The following is a 19,641-nucleotide window of genomic DNA, read 5'->3' on the forward strand; positions in this document are numbered from 1 at the left end:
TTAAAAAAATAATCACAAATAATAAAATTTTGCCATTACAAAAAAAGGAAAATGGGATTATATGACCACAACAACTTCTTTTGTTTACCACTTTACCCACGAAAGAATTATGTGAAACTCAAGCTTATCTTGCTTTGTGATTTTCATTTGGCCCTAATAAAGGTATTTTGGCAATGTTGCCTATCTGGAGATAAGCTAGATAAATTGATATTGTAGGGACAGCTTGCCTACAATTTATACAAAGAAGGGAGAATCTAAGCAAGCATTATCTTTAGATAGATAAATAGATAGACAGATAGATAGATAGATAAATGGTTTTAAAGTTAGCTACCCTGTCCTAGCAATGTGTGTGATGGATGCTCTTCAATCGTATGAAATTATGGTAGAGTCTTCTTCTCTGGAGGTTTTTAAGCAGAGACTGGAGGACCATCTGTTGGGAGGGCTTGAATTACATCTTCCTGTATGGCAGGGGGTTGGACTGGATGGTCTTTGGGGGTCTCTTCCAAATCTGTGATTCTATATGTATTGCTATCATTTATGGATGCAAATTTATCTGAAATCGGGTTAAAAGGAGACTGAGAGAAAGAAAGATACACCAGCCATAGGTGTTGTCATGTGCTTTCACCTTGTTTCCAAACTTATAGCGACCCTAAGCTAACATTGTATTTTTTTGACATACTTTGTTCAGAAGTTTGTGATTCCTTTCCTTTTGAGGCTGAGAGTGTGTGATTTGTCAAAAGTCATCCAGTGGGTTTCCATGACCAAGTAGGAATTTGAACACTGTCTTCTATAGTCATACTCCAACATTAAAACCACTATATGGTCACAACTTCTATTAATTTTGCCTTTTATTGTTTCAATAGAATGTGTCAATTGCACTTCGTCTTCACTGCAGCAGCTTGTTCTCAATTTATTTTTGCTTTGCCCAATGTAATTAAATCTCTGGTGGTACACTTAAATCAGTACAAACAATTTAAAAATAGAATGGAAATAATTTCAGTATTCTAAACTGACATTCATCACTGTTTCTTCTGTTTCTTCTTTAACAGTGGTGTGAGTTTCTAGTTAGCATGTGAGATAGATTTAAATGAATGATAGCTTTTATTTTCAAAAAAGGCACAGGGCACAAGCAATTCTTTCTTGAACCACTGCCTTCAGACTATAACATATTACAAACAGAGCTCGTGCCAATCTATCCCACCAACGGCGCCTTCTCTTTCCTCTTCCTTTTTTTGATGTAACATCAAACCTTCAGAACAAAAAAAAATCAGACTCAAAAGGTAGTTCATTTCTTTGTGACTCTGGGGGCTGAATGTGGTAATATGCACTGACAGCTCTTATCAGGGTATTCCTGTCATAAGACATGCAGAAAACATGGAGCAACTAACTCCTGTCAAGTATGTTTAGGGACCATAGCTTATTTGACTGAATTGCATGTTTGGGACATTTGCATGCATTTATATTTCTGCCAAACTACCTCTGGTTATGTCTTGTCTACAAAGAAGCTATGAGATTTATGGAGTCACCATAAGTTGACAAGCAACTTGGAGGCATATACACAGTGGAACGTCACTCTTTTGGGCAACCTTTTCATGCCATTTTGACAGCTGATTCTACATGGTTTGTAATACAGGTTGAGCAGCACTTCTCTGGAATTCTAAAATACTCCAAAAATTTAAAAGTATCACATGACTGAGATAGTAGCACCTTTGCTTTCGGATGGTTCAGTGTGTCCAAACTTTGCTATATGCACAAAATATTTTAAATGTATTAAAATACCTTCAAGCTATGTGTATAAGGCACATATGAAATATAAATGAATTTAATGTAAGGCTTCGCTCCCACCTCCCAAGATATTTCCCTATAGACATGAAAATCCAAAATCTTCTGGTCCTGAGCATTTCATATAAGGGATTTATCATTCAACAAGTTTACATATCCAGTAACCAGTACAATAAATAATGGAAAAGTAAACTATCACCACATCCTGGAAATAAATACAGAATTCAGAATAGAAATATACATAAAATAAATTCAGCCAAACTATTTTGAAAAAATGCAATTTGAACTGTTTTCAAGTCAGAAATGGCTTGAAGAAACACAGCACCAATTTAGTTCTTTTAACATACTGATTTAATTTTCAGTGTCTTGAATTTAATTTTACTGTATTTCTAGGATAGTTTCAACTCTGAGAAATGTCAGCAATATTTGAAATTCTTTCTTTAAGCCACCAACCATAAAATCCCATGAGCAACCTTGGGCAAGTCACACTCTCTCAGCCTCAGAGGACAGCAATGGCACACCTCGTCTGAGCAAAACTTGCCAAGAAAACCTTTTATAAGTTCACCATAGGTTGGAAATGCCTTGAAGGAAATGCTGTGTCTGCCATACCTGTTGTTCATTTATTTCACCATCTGTAGAGATGTAGCTAGAAGTCATGAAAAACAGTATTAGTTGAGTGTTTGTCATTACGTTGTTGTGCAATCTCATAGGAGCTCTCCTGAATAAAAGTGTATAAGGAAGCACCATCTCAGCAATATGTCCCAATCCTATCTGCCCCCACTGTTGGGACTCAAGACAGGCTTTCAAAATAAAAAGAATGCCATGCTTAAAAAATTATATGTTGGAATAAAACATATGAACAGTTACAGTTAGTCACATTAAACTGTCTGCATTTCAAAACAATTTAAAGAACAGATTCAAATGCAAAGAATGAATGTAACATCACCATAAAAAGTGCTAATTTTTAGGGCTGATTTTAAGATGTGGCATCTCCTCTGCATAGTAGTGCCAGTGAGTATATTGCTCCATGCTTAGTAAAAGCTAAAATAGAAAACTTCATTCAACCCTCTACAATCGTGAGTTTTACCAGCCTCATTATAATTCTATTCTGAATGTTATTAGGTTCCTTTCATTGGGGTATTTTAATCTAATGATTTTATCTTATATTGCTGCTATAGTCCCCCCCACCTTTGAAGTTGACTGAATTGCATTGGTGGTTGTTTGATATTATTACTATTGATATTATTACTGTTGTATAAACCTTTGTTTTAACTTCTGTTTTATCATCTTCTTGTGTTTTAAACTGTGTGTATTGTTTATGTATTTGCGCTGTTACTTTTGTAACATTGTGAGCCGCTCCGAGTCCCCACGGGGAGATGGTGGTGGGGTATAAATAAAGTTTTTTTTTTATTATTATTATTATTATTATTATTTACGTTTGCAGATTTTATCATTTTGGATTTGATTAAATAAGTTCTTTTTTGGAATCCCTTAGTCCTCCAATACACTATATGGTCAACTTTTGTCTGACATTGACCACGGTGTCATGCTGGAGGACCTAAATATAAATATCTGTCTTCTGTTTAGATGATGAAGATCACCACCAGCAGGTGGTGGCCGCTGCAGCAGCCAGGCCTCAGCCCTTCACTGGAGAGCGGGGCGAGGGAATGCCACGACGCCGAAGGAACATGGGAAACAGGTTGCTGGCTCAGAGGCGGCAGCAGGCAGAGGACGCGTCAGAAGGTAATCTTTGCCAATGAGATTAGTACCTTGTGCAATGGTTCATTAAGAGCAGTGGTTCCTAACCTATGGTCCACGGACCACCAGTGGTCCCCAAGAACTAAAATGTGGTCCATGGCCTCACTGTTACGACACCATTGCAAGGGGAGCGACTGGTCTCGCAAAACCCTTATAGTGCCAAGGCAACGGGGATATCAAGAGAGAGGAGAGACTGACTTCCCATGAAAGGAGTGACAACAAGCCCCCTGACTGCTGCTTCTCCTCCTCCCTCCCCCTGAGCGGAGCTGTTCCATGTGGTGTCTGGAAGTGGCAGTGCCTTGGTGTCTTCATTTTTAGACTTGTTCCTGGGTTTATTTGGGGTGCTGATTCAGGAAATTGCATTGGATAGACCACATCAGCTCTAGATTATTAAAGATGGTTTTCTATGGGCGGGCAGATGGCGACTACTGGATGGCATATGTTTTGCATCAGAAACTAGAGCTGATGTGGTCTGTCCAATGCAATTTTCTGAATTAGCACCCTAAATAACCAAACCGAATCTAAAGTTGATCAAAAACCGATTCATAACCCTTTTGGTACTAATGTTGGAGAGTGGTCCCTGGTCAAAAAAGGTTAGGAACCACTGATTTAGAGAGTGTGCATCCTGCCTTCTCATGTTCAAGAAGTCTTGGGACATTTGTGAAAACCATTACATTGAGTAAAAATGTACTGTTATCATATACAGTAGAGTCTCACTTATCCAAGATAAACGGGCCGGCAGAATGTTGGATAAGCGAATATGTTGGATAATAAGGAGGGATTATGAAAAGCTTATTAAACATCAAATTAGGTTATGATTTTACAAATTAAGCACCAAAACATCATGTTACACAACAAATTTGACAGAAAAAGTAGTTCAATACGCAATAATGCAATGTAGTAATTACTGTATTTACGAATTTAGCACCAAAATATCATGATGTATTGAAAACATTGACTACAAAAATGTGTTGGATAATCCAGAACGTTGGATAAGCGAGTGTTGGATAAGTGAGACTCTACTGTATACTCACTAGAGCAGTATTTCTCAAACTACTCCTCCAGGTGTTTTGGACTTCAGCTCCCAGAAATCCCAGCCAGCTTAACAGATATTAGGAATTGTGGGAGCTGAAGTCCAAAACATCTGGAGGAGCACAATTTGAGAAACTCTGCACTAGAGTATAAACCTGGCATTGCCCAGGTGTTGGAAGGGCACCATTGCTCCTCGCTTTCATCCTTTCTTTCTCTTTCCTTTCCTTCCCTCCCTTTTTTTCCTCTTTCTGTTTTTCTTTCTTTCTTCCCTCTTCCCCCTTTTTCCTTCTCCTTCCATCCTTTCTTTCATCTTTCTTCCTTTCTTTCTTTCTTTCTTTCTTTCTTTCTTTCCACCTTCCCTCCCTCCCCCTTCTCCAGCTCTGAAAGGGCCTACCTCGCAATATCTCTAGGACAATATGGCTCTTTCTTTCCTTTCCTCCCTTCCTCTCATACACCTATTGTCACCTTTCTTTCCCAGTAACATCACAGAGGACCACTTCACCTAGCAACAGCCTATGTAGTATAAACAGACAGACAAGCAGACATAATTTGACTTTTAGATAGATAGATAAATTGAATAAATTGACCTCATGTATAATGCAAAGGCAGGTTTTGGAACCAAAATTGTGGATTTCAATGTGACCCACGGATAAGTTGAGAGTCTTCCCACAGAAAGGGGAAAGCAGTAGTGTTACCTCAGAGGGACAAGACCAAAAGCAGGAGAGAGAATAGAAGGAATTGGTGCTTCTTTTAGGTCCTTTCAGTTTGGATTAAGCTTTTTCCCCATTCTCTACTGTGCTCAGAGAAGGGGGTGGTTCCTTTTCTTGATAAGTGTCAAGGTACAATGAATCATGGACAAGCCGATTCAGGTTTTTTTGGGTTGATTTTTCCCCCCTGAAATTTCTAGACTTATATATGGGTATATAGGATAGATGCAGTACCAAATCACAACAGAGTTACTGAGAGAGCTTTGGATATATTATTATTATTATTATTATTATTATTATCATCATTATCATTATTATTATGTTTATATCCCACTTTTTCTCTCCGTAAGGAGACTCAAAACAGCTAACATTAGAAACATTACAATACAATTTAAAATATACAAATATTTACTTACTTAGGCAATCCCTTGTTGTCTGAGTATGTTGGCCTTCCAAGTTCTTGGATGACGCCTATGTGTGAAGTTTTTTAATATGTGGAGGTCGGTGCACAGCCGATCAACACACAGTCTTCACAGAATGAGGGTCCCAACCAGTGGCGTGGTTAACACGACAATGGTGGCTCCTCAACCTGTTGCATCTTTCTTCCATCTTCACAGCTATTGTAACATGTGCCTGATCCACCATTGAAGTCTTTGGATTGTGCTTGGTCTGGAACCTCCCTTGTGCCCCCCCCCCTCGGTGTGTATGGCAAATATTAAATATACAAATATTAAAACAGTATTAAACATCATTAGTATTAAAAACAATTCAGGTTAAATCCATAAAAACATATAAAACCACATAGGTTGAACAGACTGCTTAGAATACTGCCTCCAGATCAACTAAGAATCATTAGTCATCTTCTGGTTTCTAGCAAGGCTTTGTGGAAGCATATGAAGGCTATTATCGTGATCCAGGCCACTCCTTAGCCCATGCAAACTATCTTTCCCTTCCCAGAAGTCCTCCAGCTTTGCTACCTGCTTTGCTTTGGGGAGAAGGTGAACCTGGGGTTTTCTGCATGGCGTTTGCGACTTAATCGCAATTTGCTGCGACCCCACAAGGCGCCTGGGTCCACAAACTCTCTGGATCAGCCCTACAGCTAAGCTCTGCCCCTTCTCTGACCTGCAGACTCTCTCCTGTCAGGTGGAATTTTCTACCTGTCAAAACCAAGGATGTTTCTTTGCTGGGAAGCAGGCAGTGCGTAATGAGCAAGCAACCCCTGGATGCCTTCCTTTTTTTCCTTTTTTTGATGGGGCGCTCTGCTCTTCCACTTTGAAAAATTGTAGAACTTTTCCTCTTTGTTCTGTCGTAACCGCGCACCGTCTGAATTCATGATTACATTTGGTGGGTGCGCAGATGATAAATTGACAGCCCTGAACTTTTCAACTTAGGGTGTATCTCTTTGAAGTGTGAAGGCATTTCAAAAAGAATGAAATCAGAAAAAATGCTTTTGATGTTTTCAGGCCAGGCTGCTTATAATTTCTGTCAAATTACTGAACACCCTTGAAGTAATCTCAAAGGCTGGTGCTGCTTTCATTGAGTCTTCCACAACAGCAGAGGAGTGCAGCGTGGGTGAAACAAGTCACAGCCATATTGGGACTCAGTCGTTGGGTTGGTTGACCAGTCAAGCATTGTCACTCAAGTGACACCTGCCTGGGGCAGTTTGAAATGGTAAAATGTCAAGAAATAATTTGTGGTTCTCTTCAGGTATTACTCCAAAGTGTGATTTGTCACACTAAAGGCAGTCCCCAAGTTTAAAACATCCGACTTACAAACAACTCATAGTTAAGAACGCGGGTGAGATAACAGGAAGTGAGATAAATCTCCCCCTTGGAAGGAAGGGAAATCCACTCCTGGAAGAGTTATTGTCAGGGAGGAAGCTTTATCCCCAATCCTTGTTTCCACAACAAGCCAATTTTTTCAAAATCCAATGATCACAGAAACAGAAAGGGAAAGGAAATCTTCTGAACAGGGACACAGACAGCAAAACAGATACCACAGGGATGTTAACCCTTCCCTATGTGATCCGAAGCTAAAAATATATATTTTGGCTGGCGTTACACTTTTTAAAATGTACCTGTTTACCGTACAAATTCACCTTAAGAATAAACCTACAGAGCCTAGTTTCCAACCTCTGAGGATGCCAGCCATAGATGTGGGCGAAACGTCAGGAGAGAATGCTTCTGGAACATGCCCATACAGCCTAGAAAACTCACCGCAAACCAGTGATTCCAACCATGAAAGCCTTCAACAACACATAGAACCTATCTTATTTGTAACTTGCGGACTGCTTGTACTACTAAAGTATGGTTTAGTTTAATCTATGTTGCACTGCCCTTTTCGGCTCCACTTCAAAGAGAATATAGTCATCCCTTTAACCTTTTTAGATGTATTATCAGTATATTTGTTTAGTATGATCTCTCTAAGGAATCCCTAGATCCTCCAGAAGCTGACCATTGGTTTTTGCTGGAGAAGCTAAAGCACACGTACTCTAGCTTCTCCAAATCCGGCCCTCCATGACATGTTATGTGAGCCTCCAGATGCTGGACTCCAACTCCTGTATTCCTCATTATTAGACATCATGGATAGAGTAGATGGGAGTTGTTATTCAGTGACATCTGTAAGGCTCCAGTTTGTTCTCTTTAGTCAGGAGAGTAGGGTTTGGATTGAGTTGCAAGACTTGTGGGTATGAAGTCTAACTTTAAAATGTCTTTCCACCTTACCCCACCCAGTGCTATTGGGTTACAATTCTCAATATCCCTAGTCTGCATGGTGGATAATCAAAAATAATGGGAGTTGTCCTCTCAGGAAGATCTGGAGACCAAAACTAAAGGATACTGATGTTAAAAAGTTAATAGTTGGCCCTCTATATCCACAGAATCTCCATCCATGGATTCAGTGACTCTTTGAAAGCAACCATAAGGATGATGTTGCCCTCGATGAGCTAGAAATTCCTAAAGAGGAGCTTGTTGTAGCAATCTCTAGGTCCAGTGGAAGATCTCCATAGAGCAGAGCTTTCCAAATGCTTCATGTTGATAATGCACATTTTACACACACATCATTTCACAACGCAATCATTCAGTCTTACTGGTAAACAGGAGGTTAAACCACCCCCTTGTTAGAGATACAGGCACATACATAAGATGTAATAACAAAATGTATCAGGGACACAACATAGTGCAGAGAGGACAGACTGAAGGGGACTTGTATGCTCCTTTTGAATTCTTAATTCTCCTGAGCATGCCTTTGAGCATTCATTACTAGGACTGCAGGGGAGTTTGCTATGCTTTTAAATTTAATGATTCATGATTCCTATCCCTTCTGGAGTTCATTGTCTTTTGATTTCAAGTTTGTATCCAGTCTCCATTTCTCAAATTTGTTAAATTCATTTCTCAAACAAGAAATCCTTCTGACTAATATGGGTTGTCGTCATAGTAACATAGTAATAAAGTATGGTAAGGAATGTTTTTTGATAACAGTTACACTTGCGCTTTCATCTGAAACCAAGCCAGGGTTGTTCCCATGAATAACGCAGGATTCTTGCCTCACTCCCTCAAAAGTCCTCCTGGAAAAACAGAAGTTTCCTGAAAGATTAATGGTGGAATCAGCTGGATTGGCCCCCTATGGTGTGATCACTTTGATAATGAGCTGTTGCTCTTCTTTTTCTTTCTCTTTTTTAACATTTAATAACATAACCTAGAGGAGAATGACGACACTGAAGCTGCTGAGTTCCAGGTTTCTGGGAAAGTTGGAGCAAAAAAGCAGCGGAAGTTAGAGGAGAAGCAAGCAAGGAAAGCCCAGCGAGAGGTGAGCATTACCAAAGAGGGAGGAAGTTTGGTGGGTCCAGGGGCAGTTTTGCCTCCCCACTGCCAAGCATGGGCTGCCTCTACTAGCAAAAGGGATTGTGTTTGGGATTTTTCAATAGGATAAATGGACAGAAACTCACTTTTGCTTTAAAGAAAAGCTCCTTTTAAGCAGAGGCTGGATGGCTGTCCGCTGGGAGTGCTTTGATTATATTTTCCTGCATGGCTGAGGGTTGGACTGGATGGCCCTTGGGGTCTCCTCCAGCTCTTTAATTCTATGATCTTCCCCCCACCCCACACTCTTTAATATGTACATAAAGCAAAGTCCTGTGCCTTGTTTTTAAGGAGCATAATTGAACAGAATCACCTCCTTGGGAGTGAGACTGGACTCCTTGGTGAGCCTGGAACCCCACGTTTCGGCGGTGACCAGGGGAGCTTTCACACAATTAAAACTTGCCCATACCATGGGAAGTCAGACTTGGCCACGGTGGTCCACGCTCTTGTTACATCTAGAATAGATTACTGCAACACGCTGTATGTGGGGTTGCTCTTGAAGACTGTTTGGAAGCTTCAAATAGCCCAACGAGCATCATCCAGATTTTTAACTGGGGCAGCATACAGGGAGCACAGAACTCCCTTGTTACGTCAGCTCCACTGGCTGCCAGTCTGCTATCAAGCACAATTAAAAGTGCTGGCTTTAGCCTATAAAGCCTAAACAATTCCTGCCCAGCTTACCTGACCAAATGTATCTCCCTCTATTAGCTGTCTCAGAGGTTAAGATTGTCTGGGGAGGCCCTTCTCTCGGTCCCACCTGCGTCGCAAGCATGGCTGACGGGGACAAGAGACAGGGCCTTCCCAGTGGTGGCCCCTCGGCTATGGAACTCCCTCCCCAGTGAGATTAGATCAATGCCCTCCCTTCTGGTCTTTAGAAAGAAAACAAAAAACGTGGGTGTTGGACCAAGCTTTTGGCCAGTAATACAGTACAAAGAATAATTAAGAAATATGTGCAATGACAATTGGAATGGCCACGATGTACGACTTTTGAATCATGTGATTTTAATATTTATATTAGGATGTTTTAATGCTTTGCCTTCATGTTTGAATGTTATGTATGCATGTGTTTAATGGTTTTAACGATTTTCATTTATAGCTATATATTAGTGTTTAGTTATTATGGGTTATTTTCTATTGTATGTATGTTGGCACTAAATTTCTGCCATCAATATGTTGTAAACCGCCTTGAGTCCCCCCCAGGGGTGAGAAAGGTGGTATATAAATATAGTAAATAAATAAACAATTAGTGGCATGTGAACATCATTAAGTAATGATTCTGTAGACTAATAGCTTATTATGCAAAAGATAGTACATTTCCTGTACCAATTGATCAGTACCCACAGTTTTATCTATTTGTATTCAATAAAGTATGACATCCCTAGGATGTTTCCAGGTCTTCTGGGCAATTCATAGTATTGACTTTACTATAAAGCTGCCCTGGAGGACCCATGGAATTTCCTAGGAATTTTCTAGGTTCTCCAGAATGACTGTGTAGCACAGTGGTTCTCAACCTGTGGGTCCCCAAGTGTTTCGGCCGACAACTCCCAGAATCCCAGCCAGTTTTCCAGCTGTTAAGATTTCTGAGAGTTGAAGGCCAAAACATCTGGAGACCCACAGGTTGAGAACCACTGCTGTAGTAGCTCTTACTGGAAGTAATTAAATTCAATAATACTCCCTATTATCCAGTTTCCTGTTTCTACAGTAAGTTTAGGAACGTATCCCATACAATATTGTGGTCATAATGACTGACAAGGTCCACAGAAAGTCAACATTACCCAGGAGCTTCTGAAGGAAGGATACATTTAATGCTATCAACCCAATGCAGTACGATAAGAACCTTAGATTTGGAAGTCATCCCAAGGGCCATGTAATCCAACCTACCTGCCTTGCAGGAATACACAACCTTTAGAGAAATGCCCATTCAACCTTTGCATAAAGACATGCAAATATGGAGAGTCCACCACTTTTTGAGGCAAGCTCTTTCCAGTTGGATTCTCCAATATGGTTAGATATGGCAACGTTTCTAAAAAGTACTGGGGTGAGCAGTAGTTTTTGAATTGTATCATTCTCTGAAGAGCATTATTTGACTTTTCCCCCACCTGCTGAAATATCAAAGGCTGAAGAAGCAGAACGGGAGGAACGAAAGAAACTTGAACAGAAGCGAGAGGAGGAGAGGCGTAAAGAGGACGAGCGTCTGCGGCAGGAGGAAGAAAGACAGGTGAGCTTCAGAGTGGCCTGGAAGAGGACAGGGAAGTCTTCCTTGGCCTGCATCCCCATAGAGCTCTGTGTCAGTCATGGATGGGATCAGTAGAGACACCTAGGACTTCCTTTCTCTTGCATTCACATCCTTTCATTCCTGTTCCTCCCTTCCTCTCTCTGTCCACTTCTGTGTCAAGTTATCTTCCCAGTCTTTCCTCTGTTTCAATACAGGAGCTTTGCTGTGAAAGACTTCATTAACTGAGTAGTACAGTCTCACAGATATCTCCTCACCTGTTCATCCACAGCAGATATAAGTCACTTCTGGTTGAAAAAGGTCTGCTACTCTTACTACCTGCAAACAACATACGCAGAGCTTCTTTGCTTCCTGTCTATTTGCATATACTGTACTTGCTTCTGCTCCTATCCTTCCCCTGGAGTTCTGTTGATTTCAGATCAGAGAATTGTTTTATTTTTTTTATTTTTGAAGCTCTGCGCCCAGGGCTTTTGATCAAACGGGCCTCAAAGCAGCTTGTAACAGAATGCAATAATACGAAATGAAAGCTACGCACAGCCTTTTCTTGGTTGGTGGAAGGGGCCAGTTGTATGTTTGCATTCAGTCGTCACAATCTTCAAGCATTTAGTTACATTATTGTTGTTGTTCTCATATTTTCTTTTGTCATTGTTTTCCTTGCGGATAGGAGGCTTTATTTTTGCTGCTAGATTAACTGTTTTGCTGCTGGGATTATTTTTCTTAGGATACTGGAAAAAAACTCAGTCTCTTGTTCAAAACAAAACAAAAAAAAACCACCTGGTTGCCAAAGCAAACAAAGGTGTGTCTAGTTCCCCGTTTTTGTTAAGTTGCACAAAAGCCTCTAAGAAATGGTCATATATTTCTATTTCTAGCCTAGAAGAGGGAGCAGTTGCTAATAGCATAGAAGAAGGGGTTTTCAGCTTTGTAACAGATTAACTGAAATGTTTTTCTCTTCCTTATTTGTAATAATGCTGTAATCCAAGAATAGTGGCAGAAGAAAATGAGAAAGCATTGGAAGGGCAATCCTGCAAAGGCAGAGACAAATTGTAGGATCCCATTGCTGGAGAAGGAGATGTAACCAATTAAAATGTCAAAAGCAAGGATATTATTGTTATATTTGTCTTATCCACTTTTTAAATAACAACATGTGTGGGTGCTGAAGTCCCAGCATATACAGGGGTAGAGGAAAATGGGGGGGGGGGGGGGCTATATAAAATGACAAAATCAAAGTTTGCTATTTGGATTTTTGTGTAATTTGTTCCATGGATACGGAGGGCCGTTTGCAGACCTACAGCATCTTGCAGAAAGGCATTACAGATCAGAAAACTTGGATGTTTAAACAAACCTTTAAGAATGTCTAGCCCTGATGGTCCGCAATCAATAGCACAGCACTGCACTTTCATCCCATGCCCTTGTTCCTTATCTACAATTTGCATTATCCCATTCCCGTGTCTTGTCTACAGTCTGGCCATGTCCAACGATAGTGGTCACCATAGGTTTTGGGCGTTGCTCTAAATAGTTGTTTTACTAGTATATGCTATATGATTTACTTTATTGTATTGTACTGTGTGTTTATTTATGCTCTATTTTAGGCACTTTGTTGCCATATGTAATCCGTCCCAGGTCCCTTCGGGGAGATGGAGGTGGGGTACAAGAATAAAGTTATTATTATTCCCTACTCCTGCTTTCCAATGTTAGGCATATATAAATATTTGCTAGAGAGTAAAGTGCAGCACAGCCAGTGTTATTATATGAGCTTACAGTAGAAAACAGGAGAGAAAAGAACCGGGATGATGCTACGGTAAGATTTTTTTTAAAGGTTTTTAAATACTGTCATTGTTGCAGGTGGTACATCTTGTTTAAAAGAGTAGACAGTCAAGAACACAGATGTCTGTTATAAACAATGTATCAAGATAATAATGGTCCAATATGAGTGTTGTAAAGAATATGTATATTAGAGCACCATAATTCTAATTCATGTTTAATCCAGTGGAAATCTCTCCAGGACTATAGAGAAATTGAGACTGTTTAATTCCAATCTGTGGTTAACTCAATAGAAATCTATAGGAAATCCCTCCAGGACTACGGAAAGTTGTATATTTACTTGTTTGTTTTGACATTTTGAGATAGATATTATTTTGTTGTTAATCTTATATGATTTCAGAGGACTTCGTAATGATTTAGTTAACGTATTATGTATATACATATTTTCCTGCCAACCTAGCAGTTCGAAAACATGCAAATGTGAGTAGATCAACAGGTACCTCTCCAGCGGGAAGGTAACGGCGCTCCATGCAGTCATGCCGGCCACAAGACCTTGGAGGTGTCTACGGACAGCGTTGGCTCTTCGGCTTAGAAATGGAGATGAGCACCAACCCCCAGAGTCGGACACGACTGGACTTAATGTCAGGGGAAAACCTTTACCTTTTTAATATACATATTGTTTACAGCACTCATATTGGACCATTATTATCTTGATATATTAAAAGAGTAGATAGACCAAACTTTGGTAGAAGAGTCTCCGGTGCTGACTCTCATGTCTGTGTTCAAGACATCATGTGGCAGAGAAAAGCCTCATGATGCTTCCTTCTCAAACAAAAAGGCAATAAATCATATAAAGAAGAGGGAAGCAAAACACCTTGAGTTACAGAGGTCTAGGAAACAAAACACCTTGAGTTACAGAGGTCTAGGAAACAAGGTGGAAACAAGGCAGCAGGCTAGCACCACTGGGTTCTGTATACAAGAGTTTTATTTATTTATTTATTTATTTTTCAAACTTATATGCCGCCACTCCCCTAGGGCTCGGGGCGGCTTACAAGAGCCGGCTAAAATCAACAATTTTAAAACATCTTTAAAACATCTTTAAAAAACATCTTAAAACATCCTAAAAGCACCTTTTAAACATCTAACAGAACTCAAACGCCTGCCGAAACAGGTGTGTCTTACATGCCCTGCGGAAAGCCGACAAGTCCCGCAAGGCACGGACTTCAGGTGGCAAGGTGTTCCAGAGAGATGGTGCCACTGCTGAACAGGCTCTGCGTCTAGTTGCTGTTAGACGCAAGGTCTTAAAACTGGGGACTTCCAACAGGTCTTGGTCCTCAGAACAGAGGGATCTCTGGGGTTTGTAGGGAGTGAGGCGGTCCCTCAGGTACATAGGCCCTAGACCATGTAAGGCCTTGAAGGTAAGTACCATCACTTTGAAAGTGATCCGGTGCTCAATTGGTAACCAGAGTTGATGCTTCTTCACTTTCAACAAGGCAGAGGTTGGAATCATTTTGAAGCCATAGGACTATTAGTCCTAACATTCCTCATTGATCGCTGGGACTTCAACACCAACAAGATATGAGTCTCTATCATGGGATGTAATGAAGTTGAGGGAAGCAAATGGGGTGAGAAACACAAAAGGGGGGGGGGGCAGCAGGGCCAGGTGTTAAGGGGAAGGTACAGTGATTGTTCACAGCTTCACGGAGAACTGTTAATGCCACTTCGCTAATCCTTTACATTTCTTTAATAATCACCCTTTGCAACATTAGACCAGTATTTTGGTGTTTGTGTGTGCATGTTTTTCAAAATGTGTCTGGGCTTTCACATTTTAGGACAATTTCTTGTGGCAATTTCTTAGTAATAATTTAGGTCATGTTTCAGCTAAGCACACCATTAGTTCTGATATTTGAAACTAGGTAAAACGTATTTTTGAAATACCTCGTATCCTCTCAAAAAGTCCCAGTGGCTGCAATAGATACTCCCAGCCTGCATCAGTGCTTCGCATCCGCTTTGCGCAGCCCTGGGAATTTCCCTTCAGCCCTGGATTTTTTTTTCTGGTGGAGGAAATGGTCTACCACAGACGTTCTATCAGCGAGAGAACAAATGCCTCCCTTACTTCTGTTGCAAGGAGCTTGCCATGCCTTGAAGCCACAAAACCTGCCTTTAGTGTGGTGCTTCTTCCGCCTTGCATGCTTTCTCGATTTGAAAGCCAGCCCTATTTCAATTCAACAACTTTAAATAATTATTTAAGAGATTAAAGAAAGACTTCTTAAAAATTTACTTGAACTCCCCCACCTGCAATAAAATAAACTTGTAACATGAAGTCCTCTGCCTTAACTTGGATACTGTCACCTAAAATCTATTGGTAGATATTGGGTAAACTTAAAGAATTAGTGTTACTTGCCTGTGTGTAGGCTCATCATTCAACAAATCAATAAGATTCAGGCAATACTAAGCATCCATGTAATTTTTTATTTGACATTGTTTTCTTGTCATTTCACAATTTGAAAAAAAAAATCTGTTCCTGATTTGAAAGTGTTATTTCCAGTTTAATTGTGCCATCCTTACTTTGAAAATAGTTGTCATACTCCAGAAAATTCTAGTTGAAACTGGATGAGATATTCATTGAAAAAAATATAGCAAAATGTGCTGCAGGATGTCCTGCCAAAACAAAGTTTTTGCAATTTAATAAACTTTTCCCATGTTTTTATGATAGAACCAATTAGGAAATGACATTTATAACCCAGGGACATAAATTGTGCTACATAGTGTAATTGTTTGAAAGATTGGACTAAAACCTAGAGAGAAATCACTGATCCACTGACATCATCATCATCATTACAATTAACAGGGAGACAAAGTGACGTTAAGGCCTTCAGCCCCTAATAATATATGCTTACAGCTCAACCTTCCTTTGCCTAAGGATATAGCTGAAAATATTGACCTCCCCATAGATATTCTACCTCCCAAACACGTTTTCCCACATTCCCCCAAATTTCTGGCATTAAAGGGAGCAGGGCACTGAAAACAGTTCACACGTAGAATTCGGTCACTTTCCTTGCAACTCTTATTTGGGTGTCTAACATGTATAGTAATCCCTTACTTTTGCTAGTTATGCATTTGCGGATTTTATTATTCATGCCTTTGTGCATTTGCCTCTGGTGCTGCTTTATGTGGAACCAAAAAATGTTCTCTGTAGGCATTTCAAGGGCCTCCAGCACAGTGACCATCTTCTGCTGGGATTTGAATCACACTGGAGAACCAAGAAATGCCTCCATAGATATACACGCTCTGTAACTAACACACTACATCTGCAGCAAGTACACTGGATGAAACACAACAGTGGTAATAAACCACTTCTGGCATGCCATATTGTAATTCCAGATATAGTAACGTCTTCTCTAGTGAAGGTAAAGGTTTTCCCCTGACATTAAGTCTAGTTGTGTCCAACTCTTGGGGGGGGGGGTGCTCATATCCATTCCTAAATCATTCTCTGTGGACACCTCCAAGGTCATGACTGCATGGAGTGCCGTTACCTTCCCACCGGAGCAATACTTATTGATCTACTCACATTTGCATGTTTTCGAACTTCTAGGTTGGCAGAAGCTGGAGCTAACAGCAGGAGCTCACCCTGCTTCCCAGACTCAAACTCCTGATCTTTCGGTCAGCAAGTTCAGCAACTCAGTGGTTTCACCCGCTGTGGTGCTGGGGGCTCCATTATCAAAAAGGAAACCTTTATAACACTAATACATATTTCTACTTTATTGTATTTCTTCTACATATATGCCCAGCTACTTATTTTAACTAAAACCTGTAGTTAATTCCACATCTTCCTTTTTAAAAAGTATTCAGTCACGAAACTCAATTCTTCCTTAAACATTCTACAGTCTCGTCTCCCCCTAAAAGACATAACCAGCTACATTTTGGGTGGGGACATGCTCCCATTTGTTGCATGAAAAAGCACTCTGTATATGTTCAGACCCGTTTTATTTTAGCCTTACTACTAAAGGCAAGATTTGAAGCTTCTTGCTGATGTGTCAGTTCTTACTCTAAGGCTCTAATTAAAAAGGAGATTTAAAATGATCTGTATTAATCATTGATGAGTATTGTGCCAGTTAAGTCCCACCAGGTTCACAATTGGAAGTAAGTTCACATCTTTGTGGAATATCGAAATCAGATTTCTCATCTTGCACCAGATCATGTTCAGATCTGATCACCGAAAAAGGATATCTTGGTTTGGAGGAGGCAGGGACTTCCTCCTCAGCAGCATATCAGAAATAGGCTTATGCAAATAGGCAAAACTTGTCTTGCTGTTCTGTCAATCTTCCCTTCAGTTTAAGTCAGCATGTATGAAAGAGCTTTGGCTTAGCAACTTTAAGAAACTGAAGGATTTGTAAATTGAATTTTATGATCCATTATTGGCCCCTTCTGCCTAATTTAAGTACCACCCCCATGGCAAGGTAAGTAGAAATTTTATTTATGATGAATTAACAATTTTCTCATCTAATTGTTTATTTATTTATTGAATTTATAGTCCTTCTCCCAAAGTAGGAGAAATTTAAGGAGGCTAGCAAGAATTTTTAAAAGGTGCTGCTAAAGCATTGGTTTACAAAAGTTATAAACAATTATATATCAATATTGTTAGGACATTATTCTAAATACAGCTAGAAATGCTTGAAACACATTGAAAGCATATTTTTAATAAAAAGATTTAACAAGTATAGCACTCCACTTACACATCTATATATATAAAAGAGTGATGGTATCACGGCGACCCACAAAACAACAAAACTACAGGCCCCCCAACCTCGGAATTTGACAACACAACCCATCATCCACGCCTCTAGGTTGATACAACAAAAAGAAAAGAAAAATAAAGTCCTAATTAGAGAGAGAGGAATAATTGCTTTTATCCAATTGCTGCCAGTTAAAAGGCTAAGCTCCTCCAACTTGGTCTCCTAGCAACCCAATAAAAAATAATAAAAAACACTAAAAAATTAATACAATAAAATACTATAATAACAGAAAATAACTAAAAATAATACAAGAAAATAATAAAATATAATAAATAAAAATATAACTTACAATAAAATTAATTAAAAAATGCAAATAACGTCAAATAAAAATTACACAACAATTTTTAACCAATACCACCACCACTTTGCCACAGCAACGCGTGGCCGGGCACAGCTAGTACTGTATATATTGGTGTGATTCTAGAATTCTGGGCAGTGTGTTGCCTGAAATCAGAGTTTCTCTCCATTTGACCTAACATTGTCTACACTGGTGTATTTGAGCTGTCTCACAGCCTCTCTCCAGGGTTTTACATTCCTTCTTGTCATAACTGGAAATCACCCCAATTGAACCTGTTCTGCATACAATCTGATTTACCATTAATAAATACAATAATAATAATAATAATAATAATAATAATAATAATAATAATAATAATAATTTATTTATACTCTGCCACCATCTCCCCACGGGGACTTGGGGCGGCTTACATGAGGCGAAGCCCAAGCAACATAATTAAGCAGAGAAACATCAACATAAATACAATTCACAGTATAAAAGACAAAAACAATAATACAATATAAAGCAGGAGTATTATAATATCAGTCAACCACTAGGCACAATTCTGTTGACTTCATAGGTGGAGAGACTGAAGCAGCTATGCAAGAATAAAATGATATGTTAATGTGCATAGATAATAAGGACCTAATAAAATACAGGGTAGGGGTATAATACCATCTAGGGTATTGTTTTTTGTCTCCTCCAATTGCTCTTTCAAAGGGAAGTCATGGAGTTTGACTGACTGCCAGCTATTGAAAATTGAAAACAACGTTGTTGTTTTTACCTTGTGTTAAAATATCTCACCAATAAACTCATTACGTCTATTGATGGTACATAGGTTGCCCTGCAGCACATTCAACCTGCCCAGAAATGTCTTGCAGAAATTAAATAATGCCGTTCTTGCCCTTGCTCTTCCTTCTTTCAGGAAGAAGAAAAGAAGAAGGCAAAAGAAGAGGAGGAACAACGGGAGTATGAGGAATACCTGAAGCTCAAGGAGACCTTTGTGGTGGAAGAGGAAGGCGTGGATGAAGCCTTGACGGAGGAGCAGGTAGGATCTAATATGCTGATGTATCCGAGGACTGGAACAACAGTTTGGATAAGAGATACTTAACCTGTACAGTAGAGTCTTGCTTATCCAACATAAACAGGCCGACAGAATATTAGATAAGCAAAAATGTCTGATAATAAGGAGGGATTAAGGAAAAGCTGCGCGTTGCTGAGAAACAGCTGCTTTTCTAGGCAGCAACGCACAGCGGGCCTCTCCAAGTGCCAGGTGCTTGCTGGGAGGGACAAGACTCCTGGCTTGGAGAGGCCTAGGAAAACAGCTGTTTCTCAGTGATGTGCAGCAGGCCTCTCCAAGCACCGGGTGCTTACCGGAGGGGAATATTATACAAAATGATAGTAGAAGCAAAAGAAATGATGTCTAGAACGATAATAC

The 19,641-nt window shown here is 39.8% G+C and overlaps 1 protein-coding gene across 1 annotated transcript in view; it reads left to right on the forward strand.

The window, feature by feature from the left end:
* The window catches only part of ddrgk1 (DDRGK domain containing 1), a 35,020-nt gene that overhangs the window by 4,428 nt on the left and 10,951 nt on the right, over positions 1-19,641 (forward strand). The window contains exons 2-5 of the mRNA XM_062981044.1: positions 3,370-3,525; positions 8,980-9,086; positions 11,253-11,354; positions 19,129-19,251. Of these exons, the coding sequence (XP_062837114.1) occupies positions 3,370-3,525; positions 8,980-9,086; positions 11,253-11,354; positions 19,129-19,251 (488 nt within the window). The remainder of the gene's footprint in view (positions 1-3,369; positions 3,526-8,979; positions 9,087-11,252; positions 11,355-19,128; positions 19,252-19,641) is intronic.

The sequence above is a fragment of the Anolis carolinensis genome, chromosome 5, assembly GCF_035594765.1.
Source record: "Anolis carolinensis isolate JA03-04 chromosome 5, rAnoCar3.1.pri, whole genome shotgun sequence".
Taxonomy (NCBI): domain Eukaryota; kingdom Metazoa; phylum Chordata; class Lepidosauria; order Squamata; family Dactyloidae; genus Anolis; species Anolis carolinensis.